This window comes from Culex quinquefasciatus, chromosome 1 (assembly GCF_015732765.1).
Source record: "Culex quinquefasciatus strain JHB chromosome 1, VPISU_Cqui_1.0_pri_paternal, whole genome shotgun sequence".
In the NCBI taxonomy this organism is placed as follows: domain Eukaryota; kingdom Metazoa; phylum Arthropoda; class Insecta; order Diptera; family Culicidae; genus Culex; species Culex quinquefasciatus.
Genome location: NC_051861.1, coordinates 129,464,339 through 129,485,311, shown reverse-complemented (window position 1 = coordinate 129,485,311; position 20,973 = coordinate 129,464,339). Strand labels below are relative to the sequence as shown.

The window sequence follows — 20,973 nt, the reverse complement described above, 5'->3', positions numbered from 1 at the left end:
GCGATTGTCCACGCCGTCCAAACCGTTTTTTTTTTTTGTTGGACAATTGTCCACGAGAGGGGGGGGGGGGGTTGAGATTCCCAAAAAAGTGTCCACGTGGTTTGTGGTTTGTGGATGGTCCCTAATGTAAATCAGCAAATTGGATGGAATTAGGAGCGAGTGCTTAACCTGCCAAACATACGAGAATTTCCCCTAGTGTGAAATGCATTTTTAAACACTATGGCTTGTTATTTCAATTTGTATGCATTTGGAAATGCATTTCAAGTTGTTTTCAGTTGATAAGACTTCTATTTCCATTATCCATAATCTATATTCCATAAAAAAAATCAGAAAAAATATTTGTTTGTCCCCTAATTTCACGGACCAATTTTGAAGGGGAGGGCGTGCTTGCGACCTCAACTTTAAAAAATATTTGCAACTGTCTTATTTGCATTAAAAATAATTATATTTTAAGCAATAACTAATTATTTTTTGTTTTGAAAGTATTACGAGACCAAAAATATCAAATTAATTTAGGTGTTGCCAAAATGGGGAAAAATGGAAGAAATTGTTGCCGGAATCAGTACTGTAAAAAATAATCAGTAGTAATCAGCGATGGAATAATCATCATCAAAAGTAAATCTCTGGGCGTTCATCAAGAGAAAAAATCTGAAAGGAGCATATCTCTCCTCTCTCGCGCACGAAAGATCGGTAAAAAGAATCTAAAAAAATCATCATCTTGATTATTCGGCGGAACATCTTTTTCACTACTACACTTGCAAGTGTAACGTCACACGTCGAAAAATGACCTGTCACATTTTGTAGATGGGCAATGTGTGTAAACAAAGTGAAATAACTATTATTAAGTGGTGCTGACATGGATTTTCACAAAAAATCATCAGCAGATTGATTTTCTTGGAGAACTTCGGGAGCGATTTTCTTTTGCGTGATTTGCCTCCTCTCTCTTTCGCGGGTGAAGAAAGTTCGCCAGCGAAATTGATTTTTTTGCGATTATTCCATCCCTGGTAGTAATAAACAAATATGTTATTATTTTTTTATTCTTGGAATGTTACTAAAACTGTGGGAAAATTTTGACCTAATAACCCAAAAAACAATTTGATATTATTTTTATATCTCAAAAATTGGGTAGAACTATAAATAAAATTTTACATTTTGACATAATTTGGCCATACAATTTGATACATATTTAAATTAAAACTTTCATAAAAATTTCAAAATAGAAAAGTCGATATTGCCTTCCTAACTGAGGTAAGGCTGTAATCCTGCTCTAAAAATGAACTTTTTATAAAAATGTCGTAGACCCACCTTCATGTATACATATCGACTCAGAATCGAAAACTGAACAAATGTATGTGTGTGTATGTGTGTGTGTATGTATGTATGTGACCAACAAACTAGCTCATATTTCTCGGCACTGGCTGAACCGATTTTACCCGAACCGTTTGCATTCGACTTGGTTTAGGGTCCCATAGATCGAGTTTTATACAGATTGAAGTTTCGATAAGTAGTTCAAAAGTTATGTATAAAAATGTGTTTTCATATCCGGATCTCACTTAAATGTATGTAAACTATGTCCGGATCCACTATCCGACCCATCGTTGGTTAGGTTATTAAAAGACCTTTCCAACGAGCCCAAAACATTGAAGATCTAGCAACCCTGTCTCGAGATATGTCCGCTTAAGTGATATTTATGTACTTTTTTTTATTCCGGATCTAAAAAATAGATTAAATTTGTGTACAGCCATTGTCGGTAATGAGTGAGGAAGGCTCCAACCACATAGGTGGATTAAGTTAGTTTTTAAAATTATTGGTACATTAATTATTTGTTCGAAAGTTGTCTTACTGTTTATAATACAATTTGTTATTATTTTATTATTTTGATCAACACGGCTAGAATTATTGCAAATTTTTTAAAATATTAAGGTTGAATTTTATAATTATTGAAATATCACCCTAAGAAAATCAATAATTTGTTCAAAATTATTCATTTTTGTGTTGAGTTTTTATTTAGTTTTCGATCGACAATTTAGAAGGAAAATTAAGTTAGTCTCATTTTTCAAAAGAGAAATGGCAATTCATTAGTTTACTAACTTATTAACAATATTAAAATCAGTTATTTAATGTGGCAAACATATACGTCACCAATATCAAATTTAGTTATCTGGATTTTTTTTCTGCTAGGCCGTTGCAAATATTTTTGAATGTTTATGTTTATGATCGGGATGGAATACTTCGATAATGGTAAAATGGAAAAGAAAAAGGTCAAACATCTTCAAAGATTAGAAAACTTATTGCAAAGGCAAAATTTAAAAACATTGGAATTGTAAAATTATCATCTAAAATTACAGTTCAAATAAAATTATTTAAAGTGCTATCAAAATCTAATCGAAACTCAAACAAAACTGTAACCAAATCCATGTTTTACAGTCACAATCCAATCCTAGCAATCCAGAGCCAGAAATTTCACAGATTCCTCTAGCTAGATTTCCCCCCTCCAGCATACTCAGCGGCCTGCTTTGATGAACCAGTAACTAGATCATGCCCTAGTTGCGTTTTGTCATAAAATCGCTCAAATTTTTACTACTTAATTATGGTAGGTCATTTGATGGGTGGTTGCGTTATATAATCTGGTGTACAGTTTGCAACACTATTTGATCGTTTTAATTAATTTTTGAAGAATAATCACTTTTCTGTAACCGTTTCCAATCTCAAATTGTAATATATAAATAAAATCTAACCATAATTCAAAATTTGTTTGAAATTGCACCTCACGGAAGTACAGCAAGAAACAAAAGCAAACATCAACAAACCGGCCACGTGATTACAGTCAAGCTGGCGCCACCACAGCCATTCAATTGAAGAGTAAACACAATTGAAGACACATATTGCAACTCAGTTGTGAGGGAGCCCGATGCATTTCATCATCGCTCATCTGATGCCACTTTGTAGCTCAAAGAAAGGTCGTTAAAAATAGCTTCCCTTCTGTTTCAATGATGATGGCACGCGTAAACTACTTCTAAATAATTTTCAAGACAAATTTCCCTCTGTTTTAATAAGTGGTTTAATCGGTCGGTGTTTACGTCACTTGGGGTTAAGCCGCCCAGTTTCGATCTGCTCGAGGGAAATTTATAATAAACAGCGTTCCCTCTCTTTTAAACAAATACATTACACGACATGACATCACATACAGTGCCGAAGCGCGATCGAATGCACTTTTGAGTGCTGCAGCAAGTGCCGCTCACTAATTGAATGTGATGGATTATGTGAGTTTTGCTCAGGCTCACTTCTGAGTTATGCAGTCCAACATGATATTTGCATTAATTGATTGGCGTAGGGAGAAGGGAAAAAGCTAACAGAACATTCCAATTCAAGTAGTTCACAAGTGTTTGCTCTTTAGAGGCTTTTGGGGAAACCTTGACTATAGTAATTAAACAGAGGTATTTTCCACCCCAACCAGGTAGTGCGAAGGTGTTTTATCTTATCTTTTTTTGTTTTGCGTCCTCACATTCACAACTGATATTTGATCAGTTCAAGTAAGTGCGCACGCGCAAACACGCGTCACGGTCCACGTGGCTCTCAAATTTTTGTGTGCGTAATTTGTTGAGCAAACAACATAATTTAATTTTGTTGAGAAAGTTCATTAGAATAATCAACGTAGTCCTACGTCAAAGTCCATTTTCACTTCGCGATTAAACTTGATATTTTTTTGCAAAATGATTTCTAAGTTTAAATCTATTCTAAAACTTTGACATTTTTTCACGTTTCACCTTAACCGATTTTCAAGTGTGAGACGATTTGTTAAGGCGGTATTCGATTACGGGATTACACTGTTTTTTTTTACAAAACGACTTTGATGTTTTTTCACTATTTTCAAGTAAAAAAAATGGTTCAGCAATTTTATGATTATATTGGAATTTACAGTTTAAATGTCTTCCCTAAAAACACATACTCTTTGAGAAACTCGGAAACTAACAAAGGGTCAAAGTTGTGAAAAAGTTTCATGCAATTGAATACCACCTTAAGCAAAACGTCATGCAATTTTTACAAGTTTGAACAAAACTTGTTTGAAAAATGTTGCCAAAAGATTTTCCTGAATATTCATTCAATTCTTTTTCAAAAATCTTAGATTGATTTTGTAGAAAATCCATCCAGCATGAAAAATGGCATAAAATTTTCAGAACTTTTCATCATAACCTATCTCAACCATAAAAAACAAAACTACTCGAAGTAGTAAAGATATGCTCAATTTTATGATGGAATGCAAGTGGGGCACAACCCAGTTACCATGTCACCATCAAACAACATCAAAGTAGGCTATGCCGCTGTGGAGCAATTCGAAATCGGTCTTTTTTTTAGAATTTTAATGATGAGATGAGACTTAGAAAACATCAATTTTCCTGTTTTTAAACACTTGCATGGCAATCTCTCAGCAACTAAAGATCGTATCAACAAAGTTCAAAAAATCAAAATATTGAGAATTTTCTCAACTTTTCAAAAATTTTTTTTTCAAAAGTGGGCAAACATGTGCACTTATTTAAAAAAAATGAAAAACTGCGACTATTATCAAAAAGTCACCTAAAAATGGATTTAACTTGAAAACGGTGCACTTTATCAAAATTTCACTGGAGTACTTTTTGATTGCAAATTTGATTCTACATCGAAAAATGAAGTTGACAAATTTTTGCGACCAATATTGCGATTTATTGAAAAAATCTGTATTGATTAAAAAATCATAACTCGGTCAAAGATTTTTTGCCCATTCTGGAAATTTCTGAAAAGTTGGCATTTGATGTCCTCTAAAACATATCAAAAAATAAAAAAAATAAAAATAGTGTTTTTTTGCAAATCAAGTTTTAGTGACAAAAATTTAAACAAAAAATCATCAACATTTTTTTAACGTGTTTCATTTTTTTTTTCAGTGTAGTCCATATCCATACCTACAACTTTGCCGAAGACACCAATTCGATCAAATAATTCCTTCAAAAGATACAGATTTTTGAATTTTCATACATCATTTTTGTATGGACAGCTGCCAAAATTGTATGGAAAATTATATGGACAAACTAATGATTCAAAATGGCTTCTTTTTTCATATTATTTTTGTGCTGAAAGTGAAGTTAGAACAAAATGTGAATTTATGAATTTTCATTTTTTTCCAAGTCAACTGACATTTTTGTTGGTAATTTTGGAACATTTTCAGATTTTCTAAAAAAGTTTACCAGAAAAGCTGTTTAAAAATTAAAGCAGTAAAATCGTAAAGAAATTTTCTATGTTAACTATTTTTATTTTTTTTAAATAAAATTGATTCAATTAGAACAGCAAATCTGAAGGGAACCGTAAACTGAAAAAATCTTAACTTTGATAAAACAAATTTGTTTCAAAATCGATAAATTCCATATCCAATCAATGTTTGCCCCACTCCAAATAGAGCTCTAAAGCTGAGCAATACAGATAAGGAGATAACATTGTTCCACAATCTTCCTGATCTGATGAGAACTGACTTGGGGAAAATGAACTGAGTCACACAATTACCTTTGTCTTTATCCCTAGATCTTAACAACCAATGATTGCTCAAATAAAATTCAAACGAAGAATTTAAAGACAAGCTTGTATAAGATATTGATCAAAAAGTCTCGATATTTAATCCAAGAAAAACATGAGTTTGAAATGGAATGAAATGTTGAGTAATTTGGCAACACGGAAATTGGAAAAATACTGTTTTATTTCTTTTAATGATTTCCGTTCAAGAGCCAAACGACATGCGACACCTAGTGTTGAGTAGCAGAACAGAGCGAAGTATGTCGATTGAAATTTCCGCCCTTTGAGGTTATGTATGCGAATTCTGTTTTGTTAAATTCCAGCGTTCAAAACAGCTTTTGAGCAAAAATTCGAGCTGATACTTTGTTAACTTTTGATGCTCTATCATTTTAAACAATATTATTTTTTCAAAATTATTTTTTTTTTCAAATTTTTTTTATTGCGTTAATTTATAGAGGGCAAAAAGTTTACACTCGTACTACTTGAATTTTTTCTCAAAAGTTGTTCTAAAAGCTGTAAATTCAATTTTAAGTTTGCATTCCTATATAACCGAACAGCGAAAATTTGAATCGTCGTTCTTCGATGCTTTGCGCCATCTGCCGGAATTATGGAGCTTTTAATCGCGAATTGCGAAATGATTTTTGAATTTTAAGTTCCGCTACTCTCCGCAGCTTGCGCTGCAATCGCTGAAGGGATAATTTAGTCAAGTTAGTCTACCTTTTAAGAATACTAGCCTGCTTTATGATTTGCCTTTTTCAAAAAACATTGTATTTGACGAACTAAATTTTTGTTTATTTTTTTAACAATTTTTTTTAAATCAAATTGAGAAAAATGTGACGTCTTCAACTCCGTCTATGACCCAGCATAGTTTTATTGGGCGTGAGGCCACCCTCCCGGTCGCTCCAATTTACAAATTAGAGGCGTTTAATCAAAAGTCTGTCCGAGGCGTTACGAAGCTGCAAGTATTTATAGCTTCCGTAATAAAAAAAGAGAGAAGAAACCATATCTAATAGAGGACGGGCAAATCAATCCGATTTGTAACGAATTCTCGACAGACATTAACCATTCACAAATCGGTTTTTTATTCACTTTTTTCTTCGTTTTTTTGTTCATCTCCTCTCATCATGTTCAGCTTGAGCTAGTCGCAGACGCGTTTGTAGGTGTTTATCTCGAGAACCCATAACTCAAACACACATCACACGTGATGCATCGTAAATGAGCACATAATTTGTATGCTTTTTATGCAGATTTCGCCAGAACACACCAGATCCGAGACAAATTTCCGGAGGATGTCACGTTTATTGTTTGTGTTGTTATTGTTGTTTTGAAAAAAACAAAACATCGAGATTGTGCAACAAAAATGTAAATTACAAATCAACCTTTATGCTAATAATAGTCCCGCGGGAACATTGCGAAGCAACGAAAACAACAGCGCGGCTAGTACGGCGACTAATTGTAAATTGCTTGGTTTCGGTTTAGGGTTAACGTCGATTTTTTGAACCAAATCTTAAGAAAAACTAGGAAATTGAAGTAAAATAGGCTCACACAAGTCTAAAAGTCTAAAAAATGCACTCACAAAAATCACACAAGTCTTTAAATGCACTCACAGGGATCACACAAGCCTCTTAATGCACTCACAAGGATCACACAAGTATTTTAATGCACTCACAATGATCACAGAAATCTGTTTATGCACTCACAAGGACCACACAAGTCTTTTAATGCACTCACAAGGCTCACACAAGTCTTTTAATGCACTCACAAGGATCACACAAGTCTTTTAATGCACTCACGAGGATCACACAAGTATCTTAATTCACTCACAAGGGTCGCAAAATTCTCTTAACGCACTCACAAGGATCCCACACATCTCTTAACGCACTCACAAGGATCACACAAGTCTTTTAATGAACTCACGGGGACTACACAAGTCTTTTAATGAACTCACGGGGACCACACAAGTCTTTTAGTGAACTCGCAGGGATCATACAAGTCGTTTAATGCACTCACGAAGATCACACAAGTATTTTTATGCACTCACAAGGGTCACACAAGTCTGTTAATGCACTCAAAAGGGTCACACAAGTCTTTTAATGAACTCACAGGGATCACACAAGCCTTCTAATGCACTCATAAGGATCACACAAGGCTTTTAATGTACTCACAAGGATCACACAAGTCTTTTAACGCACTCACAAGGGTCACACAAGTCTCTAAACGAACTCACAGGGATTACACAAGTCTTTAAATGCACTCTCAAGGATCACACATGGCTTTTAATGCACTCAGAAGGATCACACAAAGTTGTTAATGTACTCAAAAGGGTCACACAAGTCTTTCAATGCATTCACAAGAATCACACAAGTCTTTTAATGTACTCACAAGGCTCACACAAGTTTTTTTAATGCACACACAAACTCTTAAAGAACTCTTAAGGCAAATCATGTAACATTTAAAATGTCAGAAATTCAAGAAATTGTAACAGTTGAGCAATTCTCTACGAAATCGGTATTTTTCTTTAATTTTAATTTTTGTATTTTTTAATCTGGCTGAAACTTTTTTGGTGCCTTCGGTATGCCCAAAGAAGCCATTTTGCATCATTTGTTTGTCCATATAACTTTCCATACAAATTTGGCAGCTGTCCATACAAAAATGATATGTGAAAATTCAAAAATCTGTATCTTTTGAAGGAATTTTTTGATCGATTTGGTGTCTTCGGAAAAGTTGTAGGTATGGATAAGGACTACACTGAAAAAAAATTATACACGGTAAAAATTTTTTTGGTGATTTTTATTTAACTTTTTGTCACTAAAACTTGATTTGCAAAAAAAAACACTATTTTTAATTTTTTTTATTTTTTGATATTTTTTAGAAGACATAAAATGCCAACTTTTCAGAAATTTCCAGAATGGGCAAAAAATCTTTGAGCGAGTTATGAATTTTTGAATCAATACTGATTTTTGCAAAAAATCGAAATATCGGTCGCAAAAATTTTTCAACTTCATTTTTCGATGTAAAATCAAATTTGCAATCAAAAAGTACTTCAGTGAAATTTTGATAAACTGTACCGTTTTCAAGTTAAATCCATTTTTAGGTGACTTTTTTGCTAATAGTCGCAGTTATTCATTTTTTAAAATTAGTGCACATGTTTGCCCACTTTTGAAAAAAATATTTTAGAAAAGCTGAGAAAATTCTCTATATTTTGCTTTTTTGAACTTTGTTGATACGACCTTTAGTTGCTGAGATATTGCCATGCAAAGGTTTAAAAACAGGAAAATTGATGTTTTTTAAGTCTCACCCAAAAAATCCATCATTTCCTAATGTCGATATCTCAGCAACTAATGGACCGATTTTCAATGTTAAAATATGAAATATTTGTGAAATTTTCCGTTCTTTTCGAAAACAATACTTTCAAAATTTTCATGTCAAGACTAACATTTCAAAAGGGCCAAACATTCAATATTACGCCCTTTTAAAATGTTAGACTTGGTTTAAATTTTTTTTAAATATTTTTTTCGAAAAGATCGGAAAATTTCACGGATGTTTCATATTTTATCATTGAAAATCGGACCATTAGTTGCTGTGATATCGACATTAAAAATTTGATTTTACATCGAAAAATGAAGTTGAAAAATTTTTGCGACCAATATTTCGATTTTTTGCAAAAATCAGTATTGATTCAAAAATTCATAACTCGCTCAAAGATTTTTTGCCCATTCTGGAAATTTCTGAAAAGTTGGCATTTTATGTCTTCTAAAAAATATCAAAAAATAAAAAAAATTAAAAAATTAAAAATAGTGTTTTTTTGCAAATCAAGTTTTAATAATAAAAAGTTAAATAAAAAAAAAAATTTTACCGTGTATCTTTTTTTTCCAGTGTAATCCGTATCCATATCTACAACTTTGCCCAAGACACCAAATCGATCAAAAAATTCCTTCAAAAGATACAGATTTTTTAATTTTAATACATCATTTTTGTATGGACAGCTGCCAAATTTGTATGGAAAATTATATGGGAAACTAATTATGCAAAATGGCATACCGAAGGCATCAATAAAGTTTCAGTCGTATTAAAAAATACAAAAAAAATCGAATGACCGAAATCTGAGAGAACTGCTCAGTTCTAAAAGTTTTAAAAAGCAGATTTTTCCTAAGTCCAAGTAACCAATCCTTACCCCCTTCAAACCACAACCTTTCTCCAGAACCACAGACAAACATTCAATCATTTGCATGTTTTTCGCGCAGCACCCATGTTCAACCGCAAGTAACCATCCGTTTGTGCACAACCCGATACATATCTATGCTGGCAACCAACGACGTGACCTATTCATCTATTCCAGCGAAAACCAACAACAGTACAATCAACCTTATTCAAGTTACACTCTCGCTTTTTTGCACCCTGCGTCTTGATTGAAAGATTGCTCGGCATTTCCAATCAGCCGCCGCTGGACGCAAATGTTTTCGAAAATATAGGTTTCGGGTAGCAGGTCAACGAACCGCTTCTAAGCCGGCACCTCTGGCTTAGAGGTGATTTTGTTTATACTTGGGTTTAGATGCGTTCGCGTTGGTTTATTTTTGGACGCCGATTGCCGAACAAGGTGAATCACTTTACGCCTGGAATTCCAAACAAAAATATAGGGATTTTTCGCTGGAATTTAGAGTGGCGTCGACTAACCCCAAATCAGCGTGTCTTTGACAGCTCACAACCCAGTCGAGAAAAAACCGTCCAAAATCGAACAAAAGTCGCGCTCACCCCAAACTTACTTGTAATGCACCGGATTCCACCCGAAACTCCGCGTAATAATGTCCTGCTCGTCATCCGGCGCCCCCTCCCTTCCGCCGCCACTGTCATCATCAATGTAGTCATCGTTCCGCGCCGAACCGGAAGGCTGCCGGTTCGTATTCAACCTTGGATCGTGCGAGCACCGATTCCGGTTCGAGTTCCCGTTGGCCACCGCCGGTTCCGGCGTACCCTTCCCGTTACTACTGACCGTGAAGATGGACCCCGTCGCTACCAAGCTGGAGGAATTCCCATTTGTGTGGCCGTTTTCGCTGGTACATAACCTAGAAGACGAATAAAGTGAGTAAGAAGAAACAATTTAATAATGATACATTTTTCGCTGCGCGAGTGTAACTAATTGAGACATGATAGAAATAGATCCCCCTCTTAAGCCCGATGGCATCGCAGTCTTGAGTCTAACTAACGAGACCCGCTTTGCCGCTGTCAATCAAGCCTTGACAAAAAACATTCTTCGTGCTATTGTGAGTTTTTGAGGTGCAGAAGTTATTAGGCGAAAATATTTGCAAAAATTATCGCAGATTGTGTTTAAGAGTGACGTCAAGATCAACTTTTGCTACTTAACGCAGTAGGGCGCTGCTGTAGCTCAGGATACAAAAATTACATTTCAGCATATAGAGGCAAGCTCGAACTAAAGCGATTTTTTTTTCCTGGTCTCACTTTGATTTCCCATTTGTTGCCTGTTTTGCCCGTTCGCTGCTGACCGTGTACGCCACAGTGGTATAACGTCAAAAAAGCCTCGTATAATGTTTGTAAACAGTATACAGTACAACTACCGTAAGTCGGTTCGTTTTTTCTTGAATACTTTTGCAACATAATTTTATTATGAATGTAAAGGGGAATAGCATGTAATTTCATCATGCACGTGATGTTGGCTTACAACAGTTGGGCGTTCAAGAATAGCTGTAAATTGGCAAGAGAACTGGTTCCCCAGTGGACATTGTTTTCCTCCTGAAAAGAAATCTGTCCACCGGTGGACCGATTCCGCTTGCAAAATACAGCCAAGAAATCCGTCAAACAGTGGCCAAATAAAAAAAAATCCGGCTCGCCAACGTTGTCAAGAGAAACCGACCTTTCCCAAAATTGCCGTGTGTGTGTGTGTGTGTGTGTGTGTGTGTGTGTGTGTGTGTGTGTGTGTGTGTGTGTGTGTGTGTGTGTGTGTGTGTGTGTGTGTGTGTGTGTGTGTGTGTGTGTGTGTGTGTGTGTGTGTGTGTGTGTGTGTGTGTGTGTGTGTGTGTGTGTGTGTGTGTGTGTGTGTGTGTGTGTGTGTGTGTGTGTGTGTGTGTGTGTGGTCCAATCCAATACCCGCTAACCGGTAGCGAAATTATGGGAAAGTATAATTTGTATCAGACTTTGTATATGACGAATGCTGATACAACTTATCTCAGTCCCGGGTATTAGGTGGTGATAGCCCTCGCGCTGCTTCCAACGACCCATTTCAGAATGGCAGAGAACCTAGCGGCCGAATTCCGAGGTCGTTGGGTGTCCGGCCCCGCCTTAACATTCCAACGCCCAAGGCTCCAAAAAGTTGGAACGGTAACTTCAACTCAATGATTCTGGCATAACTCAACCAATAAAGATGATTTTATCCAGTGATTTGTTGATGTCTAGATGATTCTAGATTTTTGCAGAACTTAATTTGATCAAATCTGTAATTTTTGCGATCAAAAACATCGTTCCAACTTTTTTCGCGTGTAAAAAATAATTCGCCAAAAATTCCGCAGAGGCAGTCGTTTTAAAAAAGGTGGAACGATGTTTTTGGTCGCAAAAATTACAGATTTGATCGAATTAAGTTCTGCAAAGTTCTAGAATCATCTAGACATCCTAACAAATCACTGGAAACAAGAATTGTCCCAATTGGTTGAGTAATGCTCGAGAACCAGCGAGTTGAAGTTACTGTTCCACCTTTTTTGGAAGGCTTGGGCGTCCGTGTAAGTTGGACATGCGTTGGGCGTTCCAGTCTTAACATAGAAGCAAGCACCAGACGGATCCTTGATCTATCCTAAGACTCCCAATTCCTTCAGGCAAATCAGGGATCAGAGCGTATTTAATATGAGAAGAATACAACATGTTTTATAACCTTCAGATGACCGACTGGTTAGAGTCCCCGACCATCAATCCGAAGGTGTGAGTTCGAATCCCACCTAATTCTGTTTCGTTTTTGTTCATATTCAAAGTTCCAATTCCTGATTCCAAATTTCAAAGGTACCGAGCGGGATTTGAACCCTGAACCTTCTGCTTGTGAGGCAGAAGCCGTAACCATTAAGCCACGGAGCCGGTCTTTCCCAAAATTGCCGGATATTATTTTAAAAGTTTGCTTGAAAACGGCAAAGTTTCCATTCCCCTAAGTGATTGTTTTTTCGCCTGTTAACTGTCAAACAAAGGTGTACAAATTTAGGTCATCAGATTTTTTGTCAATATGTTTAATCAGTATATCAATAACTTGTCAATAACTACTTCAACATGTTAACGAATGGTAAAACGTTACTTAATCTACCGTATGGTGGTTGATGCATTCCACTCGATAGGATTCGAATTGATGACCTTTGGGTTGTGAGTCCAACTGCCTACCAGCGACTCCACCGAGGAAGGACCCATGGACGACTCCTACACCTGGACTAAGCTAACGATCTAGATTAGGTCTGAACCAATGTTCACTTCCCCGACGGAACAGACAAATCTTGACTCGAAAAAAGCCACCAGGTCTGACTGGGGCTGAAGCCAGGCCAACTGGCCATCTGTTGAGAAACACCGAAACATTTATTTTACGGAAAGATAAGAAAAACTTGTAACACGCATTATCCCTCCCAAAGAATTTTAGAAATTTTAATTTATAAACATACGTAATTTTTCATATCAATTACCGCCAACCCTATTTAAGGAGACTGTTTACATATTTACACAATGTATGCAACTCGTTTACGCTAGGTAAGTTGAAAACAAAAATAAACCAGTAGTAACGGTCAATTCAAAATTATGCCACTTGTTCAAAAACAGATTAGTGCGCGTGACCTGTAGCGTGTGTTATACAACATTATCTTGTCTAATATTCAAAGTTAACAGTGTAGTAACTTCAGGCATCCACGCTAGGTGGTGATACTGATGCGAACAAATTTCGGAACCATGTTTTGAATTGGACTTGGCTCCATATGATTTCAGTCTACATCGTTGAAATACTATCCTACAATATGATTTGCATCTTTTCGATATCGCACCGCAACGCTGGCGTCGGCGAAAAGAAAAATCTTGGTTCATTTCAAGGTGCTTAAAAACGTCAAATTCAAGTTCTGCCAGTCTCCACAGCTAGCGCTGATGTTACTCAAGAGAGCGCTTATATCGCTAAAGTTGAATCATTTGGTCAAGTTAGTCTAATTGTCTCGGAGACTAGCCACAAAGTGAATCGCTTTCGTGAATCGTGAATTTCTCTGTAATCTTAAATTCTTCTATTCTCCACTACAGCGCTGATCTCACAGATGAGATATTTTTTAGCAAATTATAATTCTAGAAAATTTTAAAATTGTTTTTTTTTTTTTAAATAAATATTGAGTTTTCAAGTTTTTTTTTGAATTGGCTTGTAAAATCAGTGAGCAAAAAATACTTTATTTTAAAACTTAAGATTTTGGAATTTGGAATTTTGTAATTTTGTGATGAACAATGCCGCAAAAAGATTTATTTTAACGAAAAAGGATTTCGTCTATACTGAGATGTTTCAAAAACAAATTATTGGCTGGTGTAAACAACATTTTTTAACACTTTTTTCATTGAAATGTGAATGTCATAGCTCGTATTTTATTATATTATACTTTTTGACTCCGTTCTACTTTGGTCGATGGACATTAACTTCAAAACATATTTGCAAAGCCTTTAATTTTTGATTTTTTTATTAGCTTTTATTTTAATACAAAAAATTGAGATGTCAAGTTTTGCATTTTTTAATTTTATTTTTTTTATTTACGAATTTAAAAAAAATTTAAATTGAAAGGTTTAAATTCTTTAAATTTTTTTCTTACTATTTTTTGTTTTACTATGAAAATTTTGAGGTCTTGGAATTTTAAATTTTAAAATAATTTTTTCAACTTTTAAAATTTGAACTTGCAATTAGATATTTTTTAAATTTTTAAGAATTTTCAGGAGTTTTAATTTTGTAAATATTTATTTTTGCAATTCCGTCGTGAAACTACTTACTTTTCCTGTCATTCTTGAACGACGAAATAGCCTACTTTTCTGTACCAAAAATAACAGAATCGAATAGCAACACTTTTCAAAATAAATGCTGAAAAGTTTCAAATGGGTGCTGAAAAGTTGAACTTTTCAGCACTTGTTTCGAAAAGTAACACTTTTCAACATTTTTTTGATTTAAACGATTTATTGACAAAATACATGAAAATTCGACTTAAAATTTCACTCAATGGGTGTTTTTCGAAATTGCAAAAAATGTTGTATGGAACTCGTTGCAAAACTTGATTTTTTCAGCACTCGTCGTATTTATCCAACTCGGTGAACCTCGTTGGATAAATGTCCGACTCGTGCTGAAAAAATCCTCTTTTTGCAACTTGTTGCATAAACTACTATTTTAAGTTTTATATTTTAAATAATTTATTTTGTAATTTTGTTATTTGCAAGATCCAAATTTTTAATCTTGTTTTGATTTTTTTTTAATTTTAATTTATATTTGTTTGGATTTTTGTATGTTGAGCTGGGTTGTTTTTAGTTTTCAAACCTTGAATTTTGTATTTGCAGGTTTTGATTTTTTTTTACAATTGAAGAGTTTGAATTTTCAAACCTTTGACTTTTTTTTGAACCTATTAAATGATTTGTTTTTTTATTGCTACGAAGTATTGCATTGTTTTCAGTTGTTCTGTTGTTTTGTAACATAGTGAAATTAAATAAAAAGACAAAATTATCTTTAAAAAAAATCTCAAATTGAAGCAAAAATATAAGACTATGAACAGTTTAGACAGTTTAGTTAACTATGAAAAATTATGATTTAAAATAATATAAAGTGTAAACTAACAGGATATCGTTACTAGGGCGTCCAATTTTCCCGGGTTTTGAATTTCTCGGGAAACGGGAAAAATATACTCAATACTGTTAATTGGTGATAATCTACACTTCAATCTAAACAAAGACAGCAGTTTTTATGATTGTTTAAAATACATTAAAAGATTATTCTTTGATGTGCTTTGGATTTTAAATCTGATATGATTCAAATTTAATAAGCTTCTTATTTAGATATTTCTTTTATTTATTTATTTTTATGACACCATTAAAAAAGACTTAAACTTTTTTCATTCTTTGAAACTGTAAAAAAAAACACGAAATTATACCAGAAAATATAACATTTTGTATAAGTCTAGAATTTCTTGATTCAATTTCAAACATATTTGAAAAATTATCTTTAAATCACTACCGCCAACTGGAGATAATCTGGACTGCAGTCTGAATAGATACAGGAGATTTTGGAAATCAGTGTACTAATTGTTTTGTTCTATTCATGTTGTAACTAAAATCAATCAAAACAAACAGAACATTTTGCAAAAAAATTGGCAATTTTCTTACTTTTGTCCTGATTTGCTCCAGATGCCGGTTTTTGATGAAAAATAATTAAATATGATTTTTTAAAGTTTGATGTCATAAATATACGAAAATATAATATCAATTATTATAATTTTTTTTTGCGGATCTGAAAACTAAAATTTCAGCAATTTTCCTAACAAGTCATTTTAAAGCTGATATAAGGCTTTCTAGGCCCAGTTATAAAGCTTTATGACGTTTCGCGTACGCACACTAGCGCACCATTTGGTTTTGCTGCCTGACAAAATTTAACCTCACTTTATTTTCGTGTACGTTTACGCAATACATACGCACGTAGATTACTCTATAGAAATATAAATTAACCAACAAATGACGAACTTCTCGTCACAGTGTCCTGATGCAAACAATGATCGAGCTCGAACTGTCACAGCCCTGCGAAGTATGTTGGCTGACATATCGGGCGGTCAGTCAAAAAAAAACCAGCTAGAAGTCGTCTGACAATAAACTTATGCTAGAAAGAGATAGGAAATCTGATGCAAACAAACGTCTAGCTGCCATGTAAACATACTTTTGTGTTGGAAAATTCCTGACTACCTTATATGCCAAATACAAATTTTAATGCTTTTAACTTTTTGTCGAGTATTATGTATTCAAATATTCATCTATTTCCACAACCAAATCTAAATTTCCAAACAAAATTTGATTTGTTTTCAATTTTGGGAATTCCCGGGATAAAATAAAAAAAAATCCCGGGATTTGGGAATTCTCGGTTTTGGAAAAATCCCGGGATTTTTGTCCCGGGAATTCCCGGAATGGACGCACTAATCGTTACCAAATAAATTACAATTACAATTACAACAAAAAAATGAAAATCTGAAAATTCAAAATTTTCACTATTTTCAATTTAAAATTTTAAGGTATTAAAATTAATTTCTTGGAATATAAAACAGACTTGCAAAAAATAACAGACCAAAAATTATATACACAAAAAAAATAATCAATCATAAATTGAAGTGAAAACATAAAACTACCAAAGTTTACAGAATTTTAAAATAAAATGATTTAAAAATAAAAAAAAATATAATTCTTGATTTTTATTATTTTTAATTTTGATATAAACCGAATAATTAAATTTTAAAATTACAATATTCATTAATTTGTTTAACTTATCAGGCAACATTTAATAGGCAAAAAGATAAAATTAGATTTAAAAAACATCAATTCAAGTAAAAACATAAAACTATCAAAAAATTTAAGAATTTCAAAATATAAAGATTTAAAATTAAAAAATTAAATTGAATACTTGAAAAATTTAACTTTTTTTCATTTTGATAAACACCGAATGAATAAATTTTAAATTTTCAAAATTCATTGCTTGCTATAACTTAAAGGCAAAATTTCTTATTTTTTTGTTTATTTGTTTTCGTTGAGCTGAGATGCCACTTGGTTATGTTATTGTAAATGGCAGATTGTGTTACAGGGTATTTTAAGACTTTTAGCTCTAGTACTGCTATTTTCCACTGGTATTCTCCATGTCGCTGAAGAGAAAACAATAGGTCAAGTTAGTCTACCTTGCTAGGTTACTAACCTACTGCATGATTTGCCACTAACCAGTAGTTCTACTACTTTCCACTTTAAGTTCTGGCATCGCCTAAGAGAAATTTCAGCGATCAGTAAGTCTGAACTACCCGGGTCAATTTCCCTAAATTTTTGTTTAGAAAGTGGTTCAAAATAGAATCGATTTAAATACCCGACCAAAAAATCAAGGACAAATCAATTACCAAACTGTGTTAATGACAGTGTCGCCTATCGATCTATCGACCACTCTAGCCCGTACCTCGTCGGTAGTCATCACGTCGCTGCAATTGGAACATGATTCATCGCACGTTCACCAAATAAAATACCAAGAAACAGGTGCTTGACTCAAGACGCCGCCACCACACCGTCCCAGCTATGTTTACTGAATGCCAATCCGCGCTTGAAAATCCGCCATGAATGAGACACGACACGACACCGGCAACTTAAAAATAACCAATTGCAGAAATTACTCACCGCGGCTGGTTGAACAGCAGCACTATCAGCACGATCGCTAGCAGCAGCAGGGCCGTGACCAGGAAGATGGTAAAGTACCAGCAGAAGCTCGAGATGTACTTGCCCCGGGGGGCATTGTTGATGACGTACTTTTGGCCGTTTTTGGTTTTGAGCTGGCCACCTGGTGGGGAAAAAATTGAGAATTTTGGTTTAGAAATTGGAAGCAAATTTGTTTATTTTTGGGGGTTTATGAGTTGATGGAAATGTTGTTAGAATATTGAAATCATGCAGAACAAAATTTCATGCAATATTTTTCGTATTTTCTTTAGTCTTTTTGATTGATAACTAGCCTACAATCTGATTTGCTTTTTTTGTAATTTTTATGAATACAATAAAATTGCGTACATGCTATCAGTTAGGCATAAAAACAACAAAACGTTATAATGTTTATGACCAAAAATAACAAAGAACAACATTTTTGATTGCAAATAAAAACTAGTTCTACTATTCGCCACCGCAAGCGCAACCATCGCTCAAGAGAAAGCACATAGCTCATTTAGTCATTCTCGCTTGGTTACTAGCCTGAAATGCAGTTTTTTATGTTTTTTTTTCACGTGCTTTCAATAAGGCATAACAATAACAAAAATTGAAAAAGATACTTTTAACTAAAAATAACGTAGGACTACGTCGTTCAAAACATCTTTAAGTTTGAACAAATTGCTACAAGCATAATTTTTTTAAGGTAAAACAGGTAAAATAAATATTTTCGCTGCAGAAAAACAAACAAAACCCACCTGACCTGAAAAAAATGTTTCTTTTTCCCTCCCTTTAGTCACCAGAAGTCATGTGAGGAAGGTCAGGACACATTACAAACCAAACAGACCGATGTTGTCACCGCTGTCAACGTTCGAAATTTCGCACCTGCTGCTTCTAGTTTCTGGCACGGCATGTTGTTAGATTGAACTACAGTGTAGTTACTACACCGTATTGCAAATACAGGTTGCCTTAGTTGTGTACTAACCACCTACACAAATTTTGATTTAGGGGCACAGTTGAAAAATTGAATTGGAAAATTAGATATATTTTTTCGTCATTAATTTTTTTTCCTCAGTTTTTTACAGTCAAAAAATTTATTATTCGTGCAATTCCAGCCTCAATAACCCAATTCCCGATGCTGTCTTGTGACTCAGTCCAAGCAAATCGCCCCTTCTGTTAAGTCGGTTAAGTCCCCGGCTGAGCATGAATGAAATTTGATACGCGTTTTTGAAGCGGGGGCGTCTCACTACAACAAATCCACTTAGCTTTACGCGCGCAGTCGGTCCGAAGAGAATACAGGTTTTCGCCTCAGAATTTATGAATGACTGTCGCGAGCGGACTTTGTCACATGCCATGTTCGGGGAGGCCGGTTGATTCTCGAAAAAAGATATACTTGTGATAACGCACCACGGTGCGACTTGAAGGTGGGAAGGTGTCACGTGTGGTGCTTTGGAGGGTGGCTACTAAACGTAAAACATCAAGAAAAAAATAAAATTGGGTACTAAAGCCCTATGTCATTTTTTATGTACAACGGTAAAAAACACGATCACTTTTTTTCATTTAAACGCAAAAAAAATATTGACAAGATAACATTTTTCCGATGGATCAACTATGGTCCCCTTAGAACGAGCTGTCAAGTACTTTTCTGTCAAAAGGGCCGTGAAGTTTATTTAAAAAAAATGAACTAAAAATCGATTTTTAAATCCTTTGCGGTCGTTTAAAGGGTCATTGTACTATGAAAAATAAGCTATATCGTTGTGAACAATAATATCACAAATTAAAGCTTAATTTTAGAACCCAATTCTTCTTGTTTCATTTAAAAGATTCAATTGAGCTACTTTTGCTAGTCACCGCAGAGGGCGCTGTTGTCACTGAAAATAAAATTATAAATCAGTTAGTCTTCAAAAGAAAATTACTAGCCTTTCACATGATTTGCTCTTTTTTAAACATAAACATCTTTTTCTCGATATTAGTTCCGCTGTTCACCACAGTGAGCGCTATCATCACTGGAGAGGAAGCACGTGTTAAGTTAGTATTGAGGTTTTGCAGCGCGACTGTGTTTCAAATGTAGGTGGCGCCAAAATGAGGTTACTTGCCAAAAATCGTATTCCTTTCAGCTAGATTGAAGAACAAAATCGCTTATTTCTCATGATTCCCTGCATCAATCTTGATGAAACTGGTTGCAAAAGACGAGAAAAATTGTTTGCTTTAAAATAATGAACATCAACTTTTGAGCGCGCAAAAATTTGTGATCTTTTTCTTTAAAAAAACATGTTTTGGAACACAAAAAAATGAGTATATATCAAGGAAATTACCAGTTATATAGTTGATAACAGATGTGTTAACGTACATTCAACAATTTTTATTGATTTTTGGCAGACTTTCTTGCCAAATAGTCCAAATTACTATCTTTTTCTAAATTTACAGTTATCTCATAGAAAAATCAATCAAATATTGAAAAGTTATACACCAAATTGTTGGAAATAATTTTTCTCATCCGAATCCGGCATAAGTTTTATAAAAATGTTGATTATGAAGCAAAAAACACATTTTTTCAAAAAATCATAGGTTTACGCTATTTGTTCATAGGTGGCGACACGTGTCTTTTAGCTTTTCTGCAAATCCTCTATTCTCAAAAGTTTACTAGTTTTCAACAATTTTAAAACAAGTTTCACTACTCACCGCAAAATGCGTTGGTGGCACTAAAAATAAAACTCGTGATTGAGGTTTTGCAGCGCGACTGTGTTGCAAATGTAGGTGGCTCCAAAATGAGGTTACTTGCCAAAAATCATATTCCTTTCTGCTGGATTAAAGAACAAAATCGCTTATAGAGAATTTGCAGCAAAGCTAAAAGACGCGTGTCGCCACCTATGAACAAATAGCGTAAACCTATGATTTTTAGAAAAAATGTGTTTTTTCTTCCTAATCAACATTTTTATAAAACTTATGCCGGATTGATGAGAAAAATTATTTCCAACAATTTGGTGTATAACCTTCCAATATTTGTTTGATTTTCATGAGAAAACTGTAGATTTA

At 34.2% G+C, this 20,973-nt stretch overlaps 1 protein-coding gene across 5 annotated transcripts in view; it reads right to left on the bottom strand.

Annotated features, from left to right (window-relative positions):
* The window catches only part of LOC6038206 (aminopeptidase N), a 67,901-nt gene that overhangs the window by 12,795 nt on the left and 34,133 nt on the right, over nt 1–20,973 (bottom strand). For all 5 annotated transcript variants that reach the window (XM_038257034.1, XM_038257053.1, XM_038257049.1 and 2 more), the window contains 2 exons: nt 17,923–18,082; nt 10,302–10,601 (listed from right to left, as the gene is read on the bottom strand). In XM_038257034.1, coding sequence (XP_038112962.1) covers nt 10,302–10,601; nt 17,923–18,082 — 460 coding nt within the window. The remainder of the gene's footprint in view (nt 1–10,301; nt 10,602–17,922; nt 18,083–20,973) is intronic.